We start from the raw sequence: 14,314 nt of genomic DNA on the forward strand, positions 1-14,314 counted from the left end.
TATTGCACAACCATCTGTGGGCAGCTTAATTAAAATGTACTACACTGACATGAAATAAATTGCATTGTACTTAAACGCAAAGCTAGATGGTTCTGAATTCTGCATACTACCCCTAAAATGCAATAAGCTTTGTTTCTTCCTCACTCATAATGATAATTGTTTGCAAAGGGACATAGTAAAAAAAGGACACATGAGACGCTCAAAAGGATTCACACAGTTTTATATATATATACATTTGCATTTAACAGATCCTCATAGTGAGCACATGCCTACATGTTCATGAGAACATAATGCAAAATTATTACTATTATGCATCCGAAGAAGTGGGCTGTAGTCCACGAAAGCTTATGCTCTAATAAATTTGTTAGTCTCTAAGGTGCCACAAGTCCTCCTGTTCTTCTTTTTGCGGATACAGACTAACACGGCTGCTACTCTGAAACCTTACTATTAGTAGTATTGCAGCATTGCCTAGTGGCCTCAACTGAAACTGGGACTCCATGTGCTTGGTGCTGTACAAACATAGTAAAAGACAGTCCCTGCCCTGAAGAGTTTACAGTCCAAAATGGCAAAATGTGGGAGGGAAGCAGAGGTCCAGAGAAAGGAAGTGACTGACCCAAATTCAGAATGTAACAGAACCAAGACTAGTACCCCGTCACTTCAGAGCCGCAGTCAGGGCTATCGCTGGGTCATACTGTTCCAGTGCTACTGGGACTACAATAATGATCATAAATAATCTAACTGAAATTAGGTATAAAATTGAACAAAGAACTGGAAAAGTTTCCACTTTTCACTGAGCCTTAAATGTTGCAAGCATTCACATCAAAGTAGAATGGTAATATGTAGCCTGATTTAGGGTGTACTAATAATATTAATTTAAGTCATCAATTTAATTCTATTTCGATTTGATTAATGTTATTATTAATAATTTATTAGTAATATTAATCAGTATGGGTCTTAGGCTCGCCAATCTGTTTGATCAGAAGATAAAAGTTCTTGTCCCGAATCAGGCTCCACACAATTTACAAAGGACCCTTGGGGGTATGACGGGAAACTCACAGATATAATTGTAAAGACTTTTTATTAAAATCAATGAACTAGTAAGTAAATGGTAAAATACAAAGTTACAATTGCATTACTGCTATTCAAAAGATAGTATTATAGGCTACGCAGCTTTGGTTAATATACTCACACCCTTCCTTGATAACCTGGTGGTGAGAGACACTGCACCAGCCTCGCGGTTCAGGTTTCTCAATTCTCGAGTGAGAGATGCAGTGCTTAGAAGAAATTAATGCTCAGAGCTGTCAAAGCTAACTTAGTGTTTACTTGACTAACTTAAACTTAAACATAAAACCTAATAAACAAACTAAGAATAAAAGTTTAAGGAAACCAGATTTAGCCTAGTTCCCTTGAAACTTAGAAAATTAAGAAGAACAAGTACAGCCTACTAACAGTAGTAGTTGTAGTAGAGAGATAGAATAGAAGCGGAATAGGAATAGGAATAGAGATAGACTAGAAATAGAATACTATAGCGAGGTGTGTCACCTCTTTTATCCTTCCTCCTATGCCCAAATTTCATTCCTCACCCACAAAATGTTAGGGTACACTTACTCCATAGGCTAGTATGTATCAACTTTGCTTTCTGGGTAAAAGGTCTTAATACGGATATGCTAACTTTGCCTTAGCTTAACATACAGGATATGGCCTGTAGGTCTCTTGTATTACAGCCGAATTTACTTTAATATAAATCTATAAACCTAGTACAATAAACCAAATACTTAAACTAAAATAAAAATAAAATATATATATAAGCAAGCAGGCTAATCCTATAGGCTACACATAGCAGGATTCAGAGAAAATCATTGGGAATTTTCACAGAAAAACTGAACACTTGTGATATTAAAGGTTTCAGAGTAGCAGCCGTGTTAGTCTGTATCCGCAAAAAGAAGAACAGGAGTACTTGTGGCACCTTAGAGACTAACAAATTTATTAGAGCATAAGCTTTCGTGGACTACAGCCCACTTGCATCCGAAGAAGTGGGCTGTAGTCCACGAAAGCTTATGCTCTAATAAATTTGTTAGTCTCTAAGGTGCCACAAGTACTCCTGTTCTTCTTTTTGTGATATTAAAATCTCTTTTCCCTAAAATTTCTGCTGAATAGCATTACTTGGCAGAACTACCATCATTCCACACATCACATTTTTCATTTCACCCCTAAAGTCACTTTTCTGCTTCCTAATTTTCTCATGGCATTTTTCACCTCCTTATTGCGCAGGGTGTAGATCAAGGGATTCAGCACCGGAGTGATAATGGTGTAGAACACGGTGACCATCTTATCCTCCGAGAAGGTGATGGAAGGTCTTAAATACATGAAGATACATGGCCCGAAAAATATAATCACTACAGCAATATGGGAGGCACAGGTGGAAAGAGCTTTGCGACGACCTTCGGAGGAGCGAGTTCTCAAGGAGACTAAGATGATGACATAGGATACAACCAGCACAACAAAACAGGTCAGAGAAATCATCCCGGTATTGGCAATGACCATGACGCCAACAAGGTAAGTGTCAGTGCAGGTCAGTTTCAGCAAAGGGTGCACATCGCAGAAATAGTGGTCAATCTCGTTGGGCCCACAGAAGGGTAACTGGATGGTCAGGAGAGTCTGAACGATGGAATGCACAAAGCCACCCACCCATGAAGCCATCACAAGGGAGCCACAAACACACCCAGTCATGATGGTTGTGTAATGGAGGGGTTTGCAGATTGCAATGTAACGATCGTACGCCATCACTGTGAGGAGGAAGATTTCAGTGCACCCAAAGAAATGGAACACAAACAGCTGTGCTATGCAGCCATCAAAGGAGATGGTTTTCCTCTCCACAAAAAAGTCTGCAATCAGTTTTGGGGCTGTGACAGAGGAAAAGCACATGTCTACAAAGGACAGATAGCTGAGGAAGAAATACATGGGAGACTTCAGATACTGGCTGCTTTTTACAGTGACAATAATGAGAAGATTTCCCAGCACAGTCGCGATATAGAGGAGTACAAAGAACACAAAACACACTGGCTGTAACATCTCATTGTGGCAAAGTCCCAAAAGGATGAATTCAGTCACATTCTGCGTGGCCTCCATGTACTCAGTTTAAATAATGGGTATATAGAATACCGCTAATCCACCTGCCGTGACACAAAACAAGGATAGGAATAATCAACAGATATTGACCGGTGACCAGGTGAATGTCAAGATGCATTGACTGAAGTGGTAGACTTTGTCCAAAAATAAAAATGAGCAATATGTAACTCAAGGAACTAGAGAAATTGGCTTGAGTTACATATTGCCATGAACAGTATATACACCTCTACCCCGATATAACGCTGTCCTCGGGAGCCAAAAAATCTTACTGCATTATAGGTGAAACCGCGTTATATCGAACTTGCTTTGATCCACTGGAGTGAACCCCCTCCCCTCCCCTGGAGTGCTGCTTTACCGCGTTATATCCGAATTTGTGTTATATTGGGTCGCATTATATCGGGGTAGAGATGTACTCAAAATAATTAGAGTGGAAACTCTGAAGACGTTTCATTATATTCTTCCCCCATAGTGAATCATCAAAGACTTTAACTGCAAGTGAAATATTTAACCTTAACTACGCTTTGTAATCAGCCCTTCCATGATACGCATTCTATTTTATTCTTATTGCATTGTTAAACACCCTTCAGAAATCCCATTTTTCAGCCAAGGATAACCACATCGCTTACCTTTGCATTTGGGCACATAAATGCTCAAAAATATTGATTTGTGCATGCAAACATGAAACTGAGTTACCTCATTAAGTAACCAATGATTGAAAACTGGTCTCTGATTATTTTCATCACAAAATTATTTCACAAAATTTACATTTAGTTGAAAAGCCATTTTAATTGGAAAAAAATGATTTCAGTGGAGAATTTTGACCAGCTTTGCACAAAACCCTACTGAAACAAGAATTGAAACAGTAATTTATCATCAGGACTCACGGATACACTTTAGATTATCTATGCTGCTCCAAAAACGCAAAGTAGCCATAAACACTGTTCGATTGACCGGTTAACTCTGTCACCAGAGTGGTGGAAAACAGCTGAAGCCTATTAGTGAACCTGACCCTATATGTGTTATCATTTGATTTGAGGTGACTGAATTAAATTTTCTGTGTTCAAAAGGAGGTATTTATGAATGGTCATAAACAGGAATGGATTAAATATGGTGTGGCGGGTGGTCATTGCTTATGGACTAGCATCTAATAAACCTATTTTATAGATTTCAAAACTAAAATTAAAATAACAAATAAAAATAAGATGAAGATTTTTCAAGAGGGAAGTTTGTAATGAAGATTTTAGAGTCATTCATCATACTTTAGGTGAATTAGTTGGAGACCGATTGATGGAGGGGGGAATTAAATTGGAGTGAGTCGGAATAAAGTGTTTTCTTTTTCTTTTACATTGGTAGAGCTAAGCAGGAAAAGAACAGCATAAAATACTCAACCTTGCTGGAAAACTCACATGGGTTGTATTTGCAGATCTCAAAACTTACCTGGATGGTGATGGGTTTTATTTCCCCTGCTTCTAACCTGCTCCCGTAGCAAAGGTGTTTGGCTCTGAACAACAGTAAGCAGTTGATGAGGGTGATTTACAAGATCATCAGTTACTCCCTACTATATAGATTTTCTGCTTTGTAAATTTCATCCTAACACCCGTCTTTACAAGCCCTGTCTTAGGATGTCCTTTGCTGTCTGTCAAATCTGCGAAGACCAAATTAGCGAACTAGAGAAGTGGTTTGGTCAAGGCAGCCCCCAGGAATCTTTTCACATCAACCACTCTCCTAACTCACAAAGCCTCAGGTCGAAGACCATCTCCATCCCTCACTCTGCAAAATCTAAGACCCAACAAGATCTTTGGGGAAAGCTGTCTCCCTCTTTGCTGTGAAGTCACAGCAGAAATTTTTAAAATAAATATGTAGTGGCAGTGCGTTAATCTCTGGTTAATGAGCTCCCAGAGGCATTTCACGGCTTCTCCCCTGGAAATAGTTTTGAAGAAGCACTCCCCTGTACAACTTTAAACATGTATGTGAAGCAAACTTTCAAAGCTCTGCTGAGAGTTAGTCCCTTTCATTGTTTTCAAACTCCATCTTTCAATAGGAACCCCCCCCCGCCTCCTCATATTTTCACCAAGTGGTGGCCTTAGAGATCTTGATATTATCTGGTTCCTTCTACTCGTGCCCCCTACATAACAAGAGGGCACAGGAAATCCAGTGTCAAGTTCCTCATTTCACTCCTATGCTTAGAAAGGGGACCTCGAGAACTTGGGCAAAAGGCAACAAGCTCTGTGGACCTGCTGTGTGTGGACAGCCATTGGATCAGGCCTTAACCGAAGAGAACTCATGCCCAACAAAATCAATGGAAGATCGCCGGGTTGACTTCAGTGACTTTTGCATCACCCTTAATCACTGATATATGGGATTGAACAATGTTTGGATTTCTCTTCTACGTGATAATGTGACTCAACGGTGACAGGACCAGGGCTTGTGACAAGACTGGGGCAATGGGATTTCACTGCAGCGTCAGTTCTCAGAGACACCCTGGCTGCACAGGATGATGGGAGTTCGGAGGAAATGCCTGGTGATGTGGCCACTGCTGCTTACGTTCCAGGATGTTATCTTGTATTCCGCCCTATGCTTAGTCTGGGGTGCCACGGCTGTGGAAAGTGTGGGAAGTCTAGCAGCATCACTGGTGCTGGGACCTCCCACCTCATATAGGCACTTGATACTGTTCACAGTGAAAGTGTAGCCCACTAGTGAATGTGCGTCTCCGACCTTCCTACGTGCCAAAGTGCTGACGCTGTTGCTCTTTAATTCAAGCTCTACCAACTCCTGCCTTTACTTCCGGAGATCCCCAGTTAAATCTTTGGTGTGTTGGGTGTCACAGATGGAGGCTGCTACAAAAACAGTAGTGGGACCATGTAATCAAGGATATAAAATATGTTTGTACTTCATATGGCTTTTCCAAATCCGTACACGGGGGTGGGAGGGGAGAGAATATGGCTTGATACCCTCTCTTCTACTTATGCAGCCATAGACAAACTGGTCCATCATAAGAGAAGAGTTAGTTATTCCCTGGGGTAACAAAATGTTGTGTCATGAAACCACAATTGCAGTGATATGGCCAGATCGAGCAGATACAGCAGCCATTTGAGACAATCAAACTATGCCATTGACATAGTATTCATTGGGAATGTATCCCCTTTTTTCCTAAGCGAATCATTCATAAAAGCACTACTGATCTTCTTTGATCATATTCGTAACTCTTACGTCTACATGACAATGTTCAGATGGGTAATTTTCACTTCTGAGTTGTTCACAAACTGTTCGCTCGGACTTTTCTCTCTTTGTATTGAATTTGACATGTTGGTGGCCTGCCAATCCCTTCCTAACTCTAAGTGGGGATCCCAGCTGGCTTCAGTAAACTCCCACTGTCCCAGTCATGAATGGAAACAATGGAGGGGCTGCGGAAGCCTCTTGAAGCCCCTTTTAGGTCAGAGGATAGAAGAGCTAAGCAAGGAAATTATCCATGTACTTGTTTGGAGACACTGGCCGTCAGTCATGGTGCTTTGTCAGGTCCACTTTGGCCTGACTGACTCACCCTGCCGAGCTGCTGTTTGTGGCTTCCAAGGTGTATGCTCTATAGCACAGGGAGGCCAATTCCTCACCCTGCTTTGCCCCTGGGTCCATTAATTGAGCTGCCTCTGCAGAGCAAAGAACAGCACAGAGCCCTCAGTCATCCTTGCCTGGCGGCTCTGCTGGCCCTCCTTCTCTTGCTGTGCCTTGGTTTCCCCTCTCTGAAAAGCAGGAGTGAATCCATTTCACTCTCCAACTCACCCATTGCTGACTCAGTTTCCCCCTTGTTGTCCCTCCCATCTAGTTAGTCCTGCCTCCCCTGGCACTGTATTTGCAGGGTTGAGGGGCGCGGCCTGCTCACAGCCTGGTCATAGGGCAGCGCAGGGGCTGAAGAAACACTGGAGACTGAGGTATCATGATGGCAGGAGCATGCCTAGCTTCAAAACTTCCATTGGGCAGCCCTGCATGAACTCCTATACTGTATCCCCACAGGATGTGTCCAGTACTGTCAAGGATGAGGCTGGGGCCTTTCCAAAGGTGAAGGGGCCTGAGGTATGATACCCCAAACTGCTCCTAGGTCTGATGACCCATGCCTTGGTGGGGGTCTGTGTGTGCTAGCTCTGTGCAACTGGTGAGTGGCCCCATCAAATGGAAGAGGTGAGCATAGAATCCACACGTCCAAGATGGTGGGGAGGGTGAAGGAATCTGCTGCCCCTCCCGCTGAATAGACACAAGGCCCAGAGTGGTCCTTTGTGGCAGCCCTAAGTGAATAATCCACCCAAACCCCTATTTCTGCCGACTGAGCATGAGCTAAAAGCCAACGAGCTGTGAAGTTACAGCAGAAATATTTAGAGTGAATCATAAAGAGTAGCATGTCATTGCCTTGAGTAATGAGTTCCCAGAGGCATTTCAAGGTGTCGTCATTGGAAGCAACAGTGAAGAGGCAGCTAAGCCATATTGCTTTGGACACATCTTTCAGGCAAACTTTTGGTGCGTGTTGACAGTTAAGCCCAGATTTTTAGGCATTTCTCCACTTGGCATTACAAGGGCTAAGGGATTTAGGTACACTGCCTTTTCAGGTTCTAAGCAGCCTAAGTCAGACTGAGACTTAGGCTTCTAAGTGTCTAAATCACTTTTGAAAATGGGATTCAGCAATCTAAGTCACTCCGGCCTTGTGATACGGAGTGGAACAACATCTAAATACCTTTACAAATTCGTTCTTTAGTCCCTTTAGTGGTTCTGTGCCTCACACTTACAATTAGATGTTTTACCAACAGCTTGTGCTATAGAGGCCTTTCTATCTGATACATGGTTCATATCTGGTTCATTCTATCGACACCTTCCTACATAACAAGACATTGCAGGAACTCCTGTGTCAAAATCTTCAGTTGTCTCCTAATGCTCAGGAAGGGGGATCTTGAGAAGGGTAGCAATGGAGAGTTAGCCCTCTAGGAAATGGTGGGAGTGAACAGCCATCACTCCTAACTAGAGCTGTGTAAATAGATTTTTCAGTTCACTGGAAATTCCAAAGATAAACTGTGGGGGAGAGGAACTGTTTTGGGTTGAACCAAAACCAAGATTTTGGTAAATTGAAAAGATTTAAAAAAACGTTTCGTTTTGGGTCAAATGAAACATTTTGTTTGACCAATAATGAAACAGGTTGATTTGGTTTTGTGCAATTTTTAATAATTATTTTTATTTTTTTAATAAAATTAAAGGAAATGTTGAAACAAAAAGTCATTTTGAATCAAAAAAACTGAAAGATATTTTTAGAAAAATCAAAACAAAATATTTATTTTTCTCTGAAATTTTTAAAAAGTTTCCCTCCCCCCCTTACCAAAACAATTCAGTGAAATCAACACAAAGTATTTCAGTTTACCTGAATCTGCATTTTTTGCTGGTAAAAAAGTTTCCGTATTAAAATGTCACCTCGCTCTAGTCCTAAACAATCACTTAAATAAGAGATTTAACAATATTCTGTTTTCTGTTCTACGTGCTCATGCAGTAAAGTTACAGGCCTCAATCATAACAATGCAAAGGCCCATGGAAGGAATGATTCACCCTGCCAAGGTCAAAGCTTTGCAGCAGAGACATTATACCAAAATCAACCAGTGAGAGCTCTGGGGAAGTGCATGCTCAAATGGGTCCTGCCACATTTTGTCACAAGATGCTGCTTACATACCACTCCGTGACTGCTCTGGGCCTACAGCTGGAGCGAAGGGAGGACCCAGCATCTGTGGGAAGTCTACCACCACCAGTGGTGCTGTATTCTTATGGTGAAAGCCAGTGAAAGGTTCCCATTGATTTCACTGGGACCTGGATCAAAGGCCACACAGATTTAGGAAGTGGCTGCCCTTTGTTCACCTGTGTAAGATATGTATTGGGAGTAAGGATAAACAACCTCACCCACACCCTCACTTACCCACTGACAGAACCAGTCCGGCATTGATGCATAATGAGAGACCTGTGACGTTAGCCTATCTGTAATGACACAAAACAAAGACTCTGACATCTCTCTCAGAGCAGGCACATGGCAAAGCCAAACATATTCCTTTAATACAGTATTCACTGGGATTTAGACTCAGTTTTTGTTTAGGTACATAATGGTCCCACTACTGTTTTTGTAGCAGCCTCCATCTGTGACACCCAACACACCAAGGATTTAACTGGGGATCTCCGGAAGTAAAGGCAGGAGTTGGTAGAGCTTGAATTAAAGAGCAGAAGCGTCAGCACTTTGGCACGTAGGAAGGTCGGAGACGCACATTCACTAGTGGGCTACACTTTCACTGTGAATAGTATCAAGTGCCTATATGAGGTGGGAGGTCCCAGCAACAGTGATGCTGCTAGACTTCCCACGCTTTCCACAGCCGTGGCACCCCAGACTAAGCATAGGGCGGAATACAAGATAACATCCTGGAACGTAAGCAGCAGTGGCCACATCACCAGGCATTTCCTCCGAACTCCCATCATCCTGTGCAGCCAGGGTGTCTCTGAGAACTGACGCTGCAGTGAAATCCCATTGCCCCAGTCTTGTCACAAGCCCTGGTCCTGTCACCGTTGAGTCACATTATCACGTAGAAGAGAAATCCAAACGTTGTTCAATCCCATATATCAGTGATTAGGGGTGATGCAAAAGTCACTGAAGTCAACCCGGTGATTTCCCATTGATTTTGTTGGGCATGAGTTCTCTTCGGTTAAGGCCTGATCCAATGGCTGTTCACACACAGCAGGTCCACAGAGCTTGTTGCCTTTTGCCCAAGTTCTCGAGGTCCCCTTTCTAAGCATAGGAGTGAAATGAGGAACTTGACACTGGATTTCCTGTGCCATCTTGTTATGTAGGGGGCGCGAGTAGAAGGAACCAGATAATAGCAGGATCTCTAAGGCCATCACTTGGTGAAAATATGAGGAGGCGGGAGGGGGGGTTCCTACTGAAAGATGGAGTTTGAAAACAACGAAAGGGACTAACTCTCAGCAGAGCTTTGGAAGTTTGCTTCAAATACATGTTTAAAGTTGTATAGGGGAGTGCTTCTTCAAAACTATTTCCAGTGGAGAAGCTGTGAAATGCCTCTGGGAGCTCATTAACCAGGCAATGACGCACTGCCACTACATATATATTTTGAATATTTCTGCTGTGACTTCACAGCAAAGAGGGAGACAATTTTCCCCAAAGATCTTGTTGGGTCTTAGATTTTGCAGAGTGAGGGATGGAGATGGTCTTAGACCTGAGGCTTTGTGAGTTGGGAGAGTGGTTGATGTGAAAAGATTCCTGGGGGCTGCCTTGACCAAACCACTTCTCTATTTCGCTAATTTGGTCTTCGCAGATTTGACAGACAGCAAAGGACATCCTAAAACAGGGCTTGTAAAGACGGGTGTTAGGATGAAATTTACAAAGCAGAAAATCTATATAGTAGGGAGTAACTGATGATCTTGTAAATCACCCTCATCAACTGCTTGCTGTTGTTCAGAGCCAAACACCTTTGCTACGGGAGCAGGTTAGAAGCAGGGGAAATAAAACCCATCACCATCCAGGTAAGTTTTGAGATCTGCAAATACAACCCATGTGAGTTTTCCAGCAAGGTTGAGTATTTTATGCTGTTCTTTTCCTGCTTAGCTCTACCAATGTAAAAGAAAAAGAAAACACTTTATTCAGATTCACTCCAATTTAATTCCCCCCTCCATCAATCGGTCTCCAACTAATTCACCTAAAGTATGATGAATGACTCTAAAATCTTCATTACAAACTTCCCTCTTGAAAAATCTTCATATTATTTTTATTTGTTATTTTAATTTTAGTTTTGAAATCTATAAAATAGGTTTATTAGATGCTAGTCCATAAGCAATGACCACCCGCCACACCATAATTAATCCATTCCTGTTTATGACCACTCATAAATACTTCCTTTTGAACACAGAAAATTTATTTCAGTCACCTCAAATCAAATTATAACACATATAGGGTCAGGTTCACTAATAGGCTTCAGCTGTTTTCCACAACTCTGGTGACACAGTTAACCGGTCAATCGAACAGTGTTTATGGCTACTTTGCGTTTTTGGAGCAGCATAAGTAATCTAAAGTATATCTGTGAGTCCTGCTGATAAATTACTGTTTCAATTCTTGTTTCAGTAGGGTTTTGTGCAAAGCTGGTCAAAATTCTCCACTGAAATCATTTTTTTCCAATTAAAATGGCTTTTCAACTAAATGTAAATTTTGTGAAATAATTTTGTGATGAAAATAATCAGAGACCAGTTTTCAATCATTGGTTACTTAACGAGGTAACTTGGTTTCATGTTTGCATGTACAAATAAATACTTTTGTGAGCATTTATGTGCTCAGATAGCAAAGGTAAGAGATATGGTTATCCTTGGCTGAAAAATGGGATTTCTAAAGGTGTTTAACAATGCAATACGAATAAAATAGAATGCGTATCATGGAAGGGCTGATTGCAAAGCATAGTTAAGGTTAAATTTTTCACTTACAGTTAAAGTCTTTGATGATTCACTATGGGGGAAGAATAGAATGAATCATCTTCAGAGTTTCCACTCTAATTATTTTGAGTATATACTGTTCATGGCAATATGTAACTCAAGCCAATTTCCTCTAGTTTCTTGAGTTACATATTGCTCATTTTTTATTTTTGGACAAAGTCTACCACTTCAGTCAATGCATCTTGACATTCACCTGGTCACCGGTCAATATCTGTTGATTATTCCTATCCTTGTTTTGTGTCACGGCAGGTGGATTAGCGGTATTCTATATACCCATTATTTAAACTGAGTACATGGACCCCACACAGAATGTGACTGAATTCATCCTTTTGGGACTTTGCCACAATGAGATGTTACAGCCAGTGTGTTTTGTGTTCTTTGTACTCCTCTATATCGCGACTGTGCTGGGAAATCTTCTCATTATTGTCACTGTAAAAAGCAGCCAGTATCTGAAGTCTCCCATGTATTTCTTCCTCAGCTATCTGTCCTTTGTAGACATGTGCCTTTCCTCTGTCACAGCCCCAAAACTGATTGCAGACTTTTTTGTGGAGAGGAAAACCATCTCCTTTGATGGCTGCATAGCACAGCTGTTTGTGGTCCATTTCTTTGGGTGCACTGAAATCTTCCTCCTCACAGTGATGGCGTACGATCGTTACATTGCAATCTGCAAACCCCTCCATTACACAACCATCATGACTGGGTGTGTTTGTGGCTCCCTTGTGATGGCTTCATGGGTGGGTGGCTTTGTGCATTCCATCGTTCAGACTCTCCTGACCATCCAGTTACCCTTCTGCGGGCCCAACGAGATTGACCACTATTTCTGCGATGTGCACCCTTTGCTGAAACTGGCCTGCACTGACACTTACCTTGTTGGCGTCATGGTCATTGCCAATACCGGGATGATTTCTCTGACCTGTTTTGTTGTGCTGGTTGTGTCCTATGTCATCATCTTAGTCTCCTTGAGAACTCGCTCCTCCGAAGGTCGTCGCAAAGCTCTTTCCACCTGTGCCTCCCATATTGCTGTAGTGATTATATTTTTCGGGCCATGTATCTTCATGTATTTAAGACCTTCCACCACCTTCTCGGAGGATAAGATGGTCACCGTGTTCTACACCATTATCACTCCGGTGCTGAATCCCTTGATCTACACCCTGCGCAATAAGGAGGTGAAAAATGCCATGAGAAAATTAGGGAGCAGAAAAGTGACTTTAGGGGTGAAATGAAAAATGTGATGTGTGGAATGATGTTCTGCCAAGTAATGCTATTCAGCAGGAATTTTAGAGAAAAGAGATTTTAATATCACAGGTGTTCAGTTTTTCTGTGAAAATTCCCAATGATTTTCTCTGAATCCTGCTATGTGTAGCCTATAGGATTAACCTGCTTGCTTATCTATCTATCTATCTATCTATCTATCTATCTATCTATCTATCTATCTATCTATATTATTTTTCTTATAGTTTAAGTATTTGGTTTATTGTACTAGGTTTATAGATTTATATTTAAGTAAGTTTGGCTGTAATGCAAGAGACCTACAGGCCATATCCTGTATGTTAAGCTAAGACAAAGTTAGCATATCCGTATTAAGACCTTTTACCCAGAAAACAAAGTTGATCTACATCTTGTTACCTAAATAGCTAAGACCTTTTATCTGGACCAATAGACAATGGAGAATGATATAGGGGTTTTTTCAATTTGTACCCACAGACTTAACAGGTACACCACAAGGAAAGAACTGAAATGACAAAATAATATATGTGTGTAGGTACATGTCATCCATACACACATACATACTAGCCTATGGAGTAAGTGTACCCTAACATTTTGTGGGTGAGGAATGAAATTTGGGCATAGGAGGAAGGATAAAAGAGGTGACCCATCTCACTATAGTATTCTATTTCTAGTCTATCTCTATTCCTATTCCTATTCCTCTTCTATACTATTCTATCTCTCTACTAAAACTACTACTGTTAGTAGGCTGTACTTGTTCTTCTTAATTTTCTAAGTTTCAAGGAAACTAGGCTAAATCTGGTTTCCTTAAACTTTTATTCTTAGTTTGTTTATTAGGTTTTATGTTTAAGTTTAAGTTAGTCAAGTAAACACTAAGTTAGCTTTGACAGCTCTGAGCATTAGTTTCTTCTAAGCACTGCATCTCTCACTCGAGAATTGAGAAACCCGAACCGCGAGGCTGGTCTGTGACTCTTACCACCAGGTTATCAAGGAAGGATGTGAGCATATTAACCAAAGCTTCGTAGCCTATAATACTATCTTTTGAATAGCAGTAATGCAATTGTAACTTTGTATTTTACCATTTACTTACTAGTTCATTGATTTTAATAAAAAGTCTTTACAATTATATCTGTGAGTTTCCCATCATACCCCCAAGGGTCCTTTGTAAATTGTGTGGAGCCTGATTCGGGACAAGAACTTTTATCTTCTGATCAAACAGATTGGCGAGCCTAAGACCCACACTGATTAATATTACTAATCAATTATTAATAATAATATTAATCAAACTGAAATAGAATTAAATTGATAACTTAAATTAATATTATTAGTACACCCTAAATCAGGCTACATATTGCCATTCTACTTTGATGTGAATGCTTGCAACATTTACGGCTCAGTGAAAAGTGGAAACTTTTCCAGTTCTTTGTTCAATTTTATACCTAATTTCAGTTAGATT

General features: G+C 41.0%; 2 protein-coding genes across 2 annotated transcripts; one reads left to right on the forward strand and one right to left on the reverse strand.

Moving 5' to 3' along the window:
• Positions 1-2,199: 2,199 nt before the first annotated feature.
• LOC135983475 (olfactory receptor 4S2-like) lies at positions 2,200-3,129 on the reverse strand. The gene has a single exon (XM_065595781.1). The coding sequence runs from the start codon at positions 3,127-3,129 to the stop codon at positions 2,200-2,202; it is 930 nt and encodes a 309-aa protein (XP_065451853.1).
• An 8,795-nt stretch (positions 3,130-11,924) lies between these two features.
• LOC135983476 (olfactory receptor 4S2-like) lies at positions 11,925-12,854 on the forward strand. The gene has a single exon (XM_065595782.1). It carries the CDS (start codon positions 11,925-11,927, stop codon positions 12,852-12,854), a length of 930 nt encoding a protein of 309 aa, XP_065451854.1.
• Positions 12,855-14,314: the final 1,460 nt, after the last annotated feature.

This window comes from Chrysemys picta, chromosome 4 (assembly GCF_011386835.1).
Source record: "Chrysemys picta bellii isolate R12L10 chromosome 4, ASM1138683v2, whole genome shotgun sequence".
Lineage (NCBI taxonomy): Eukaryota > Metazoa > Chordata > Testudines > Emydidae > Chrysemys > Chrysemys picta.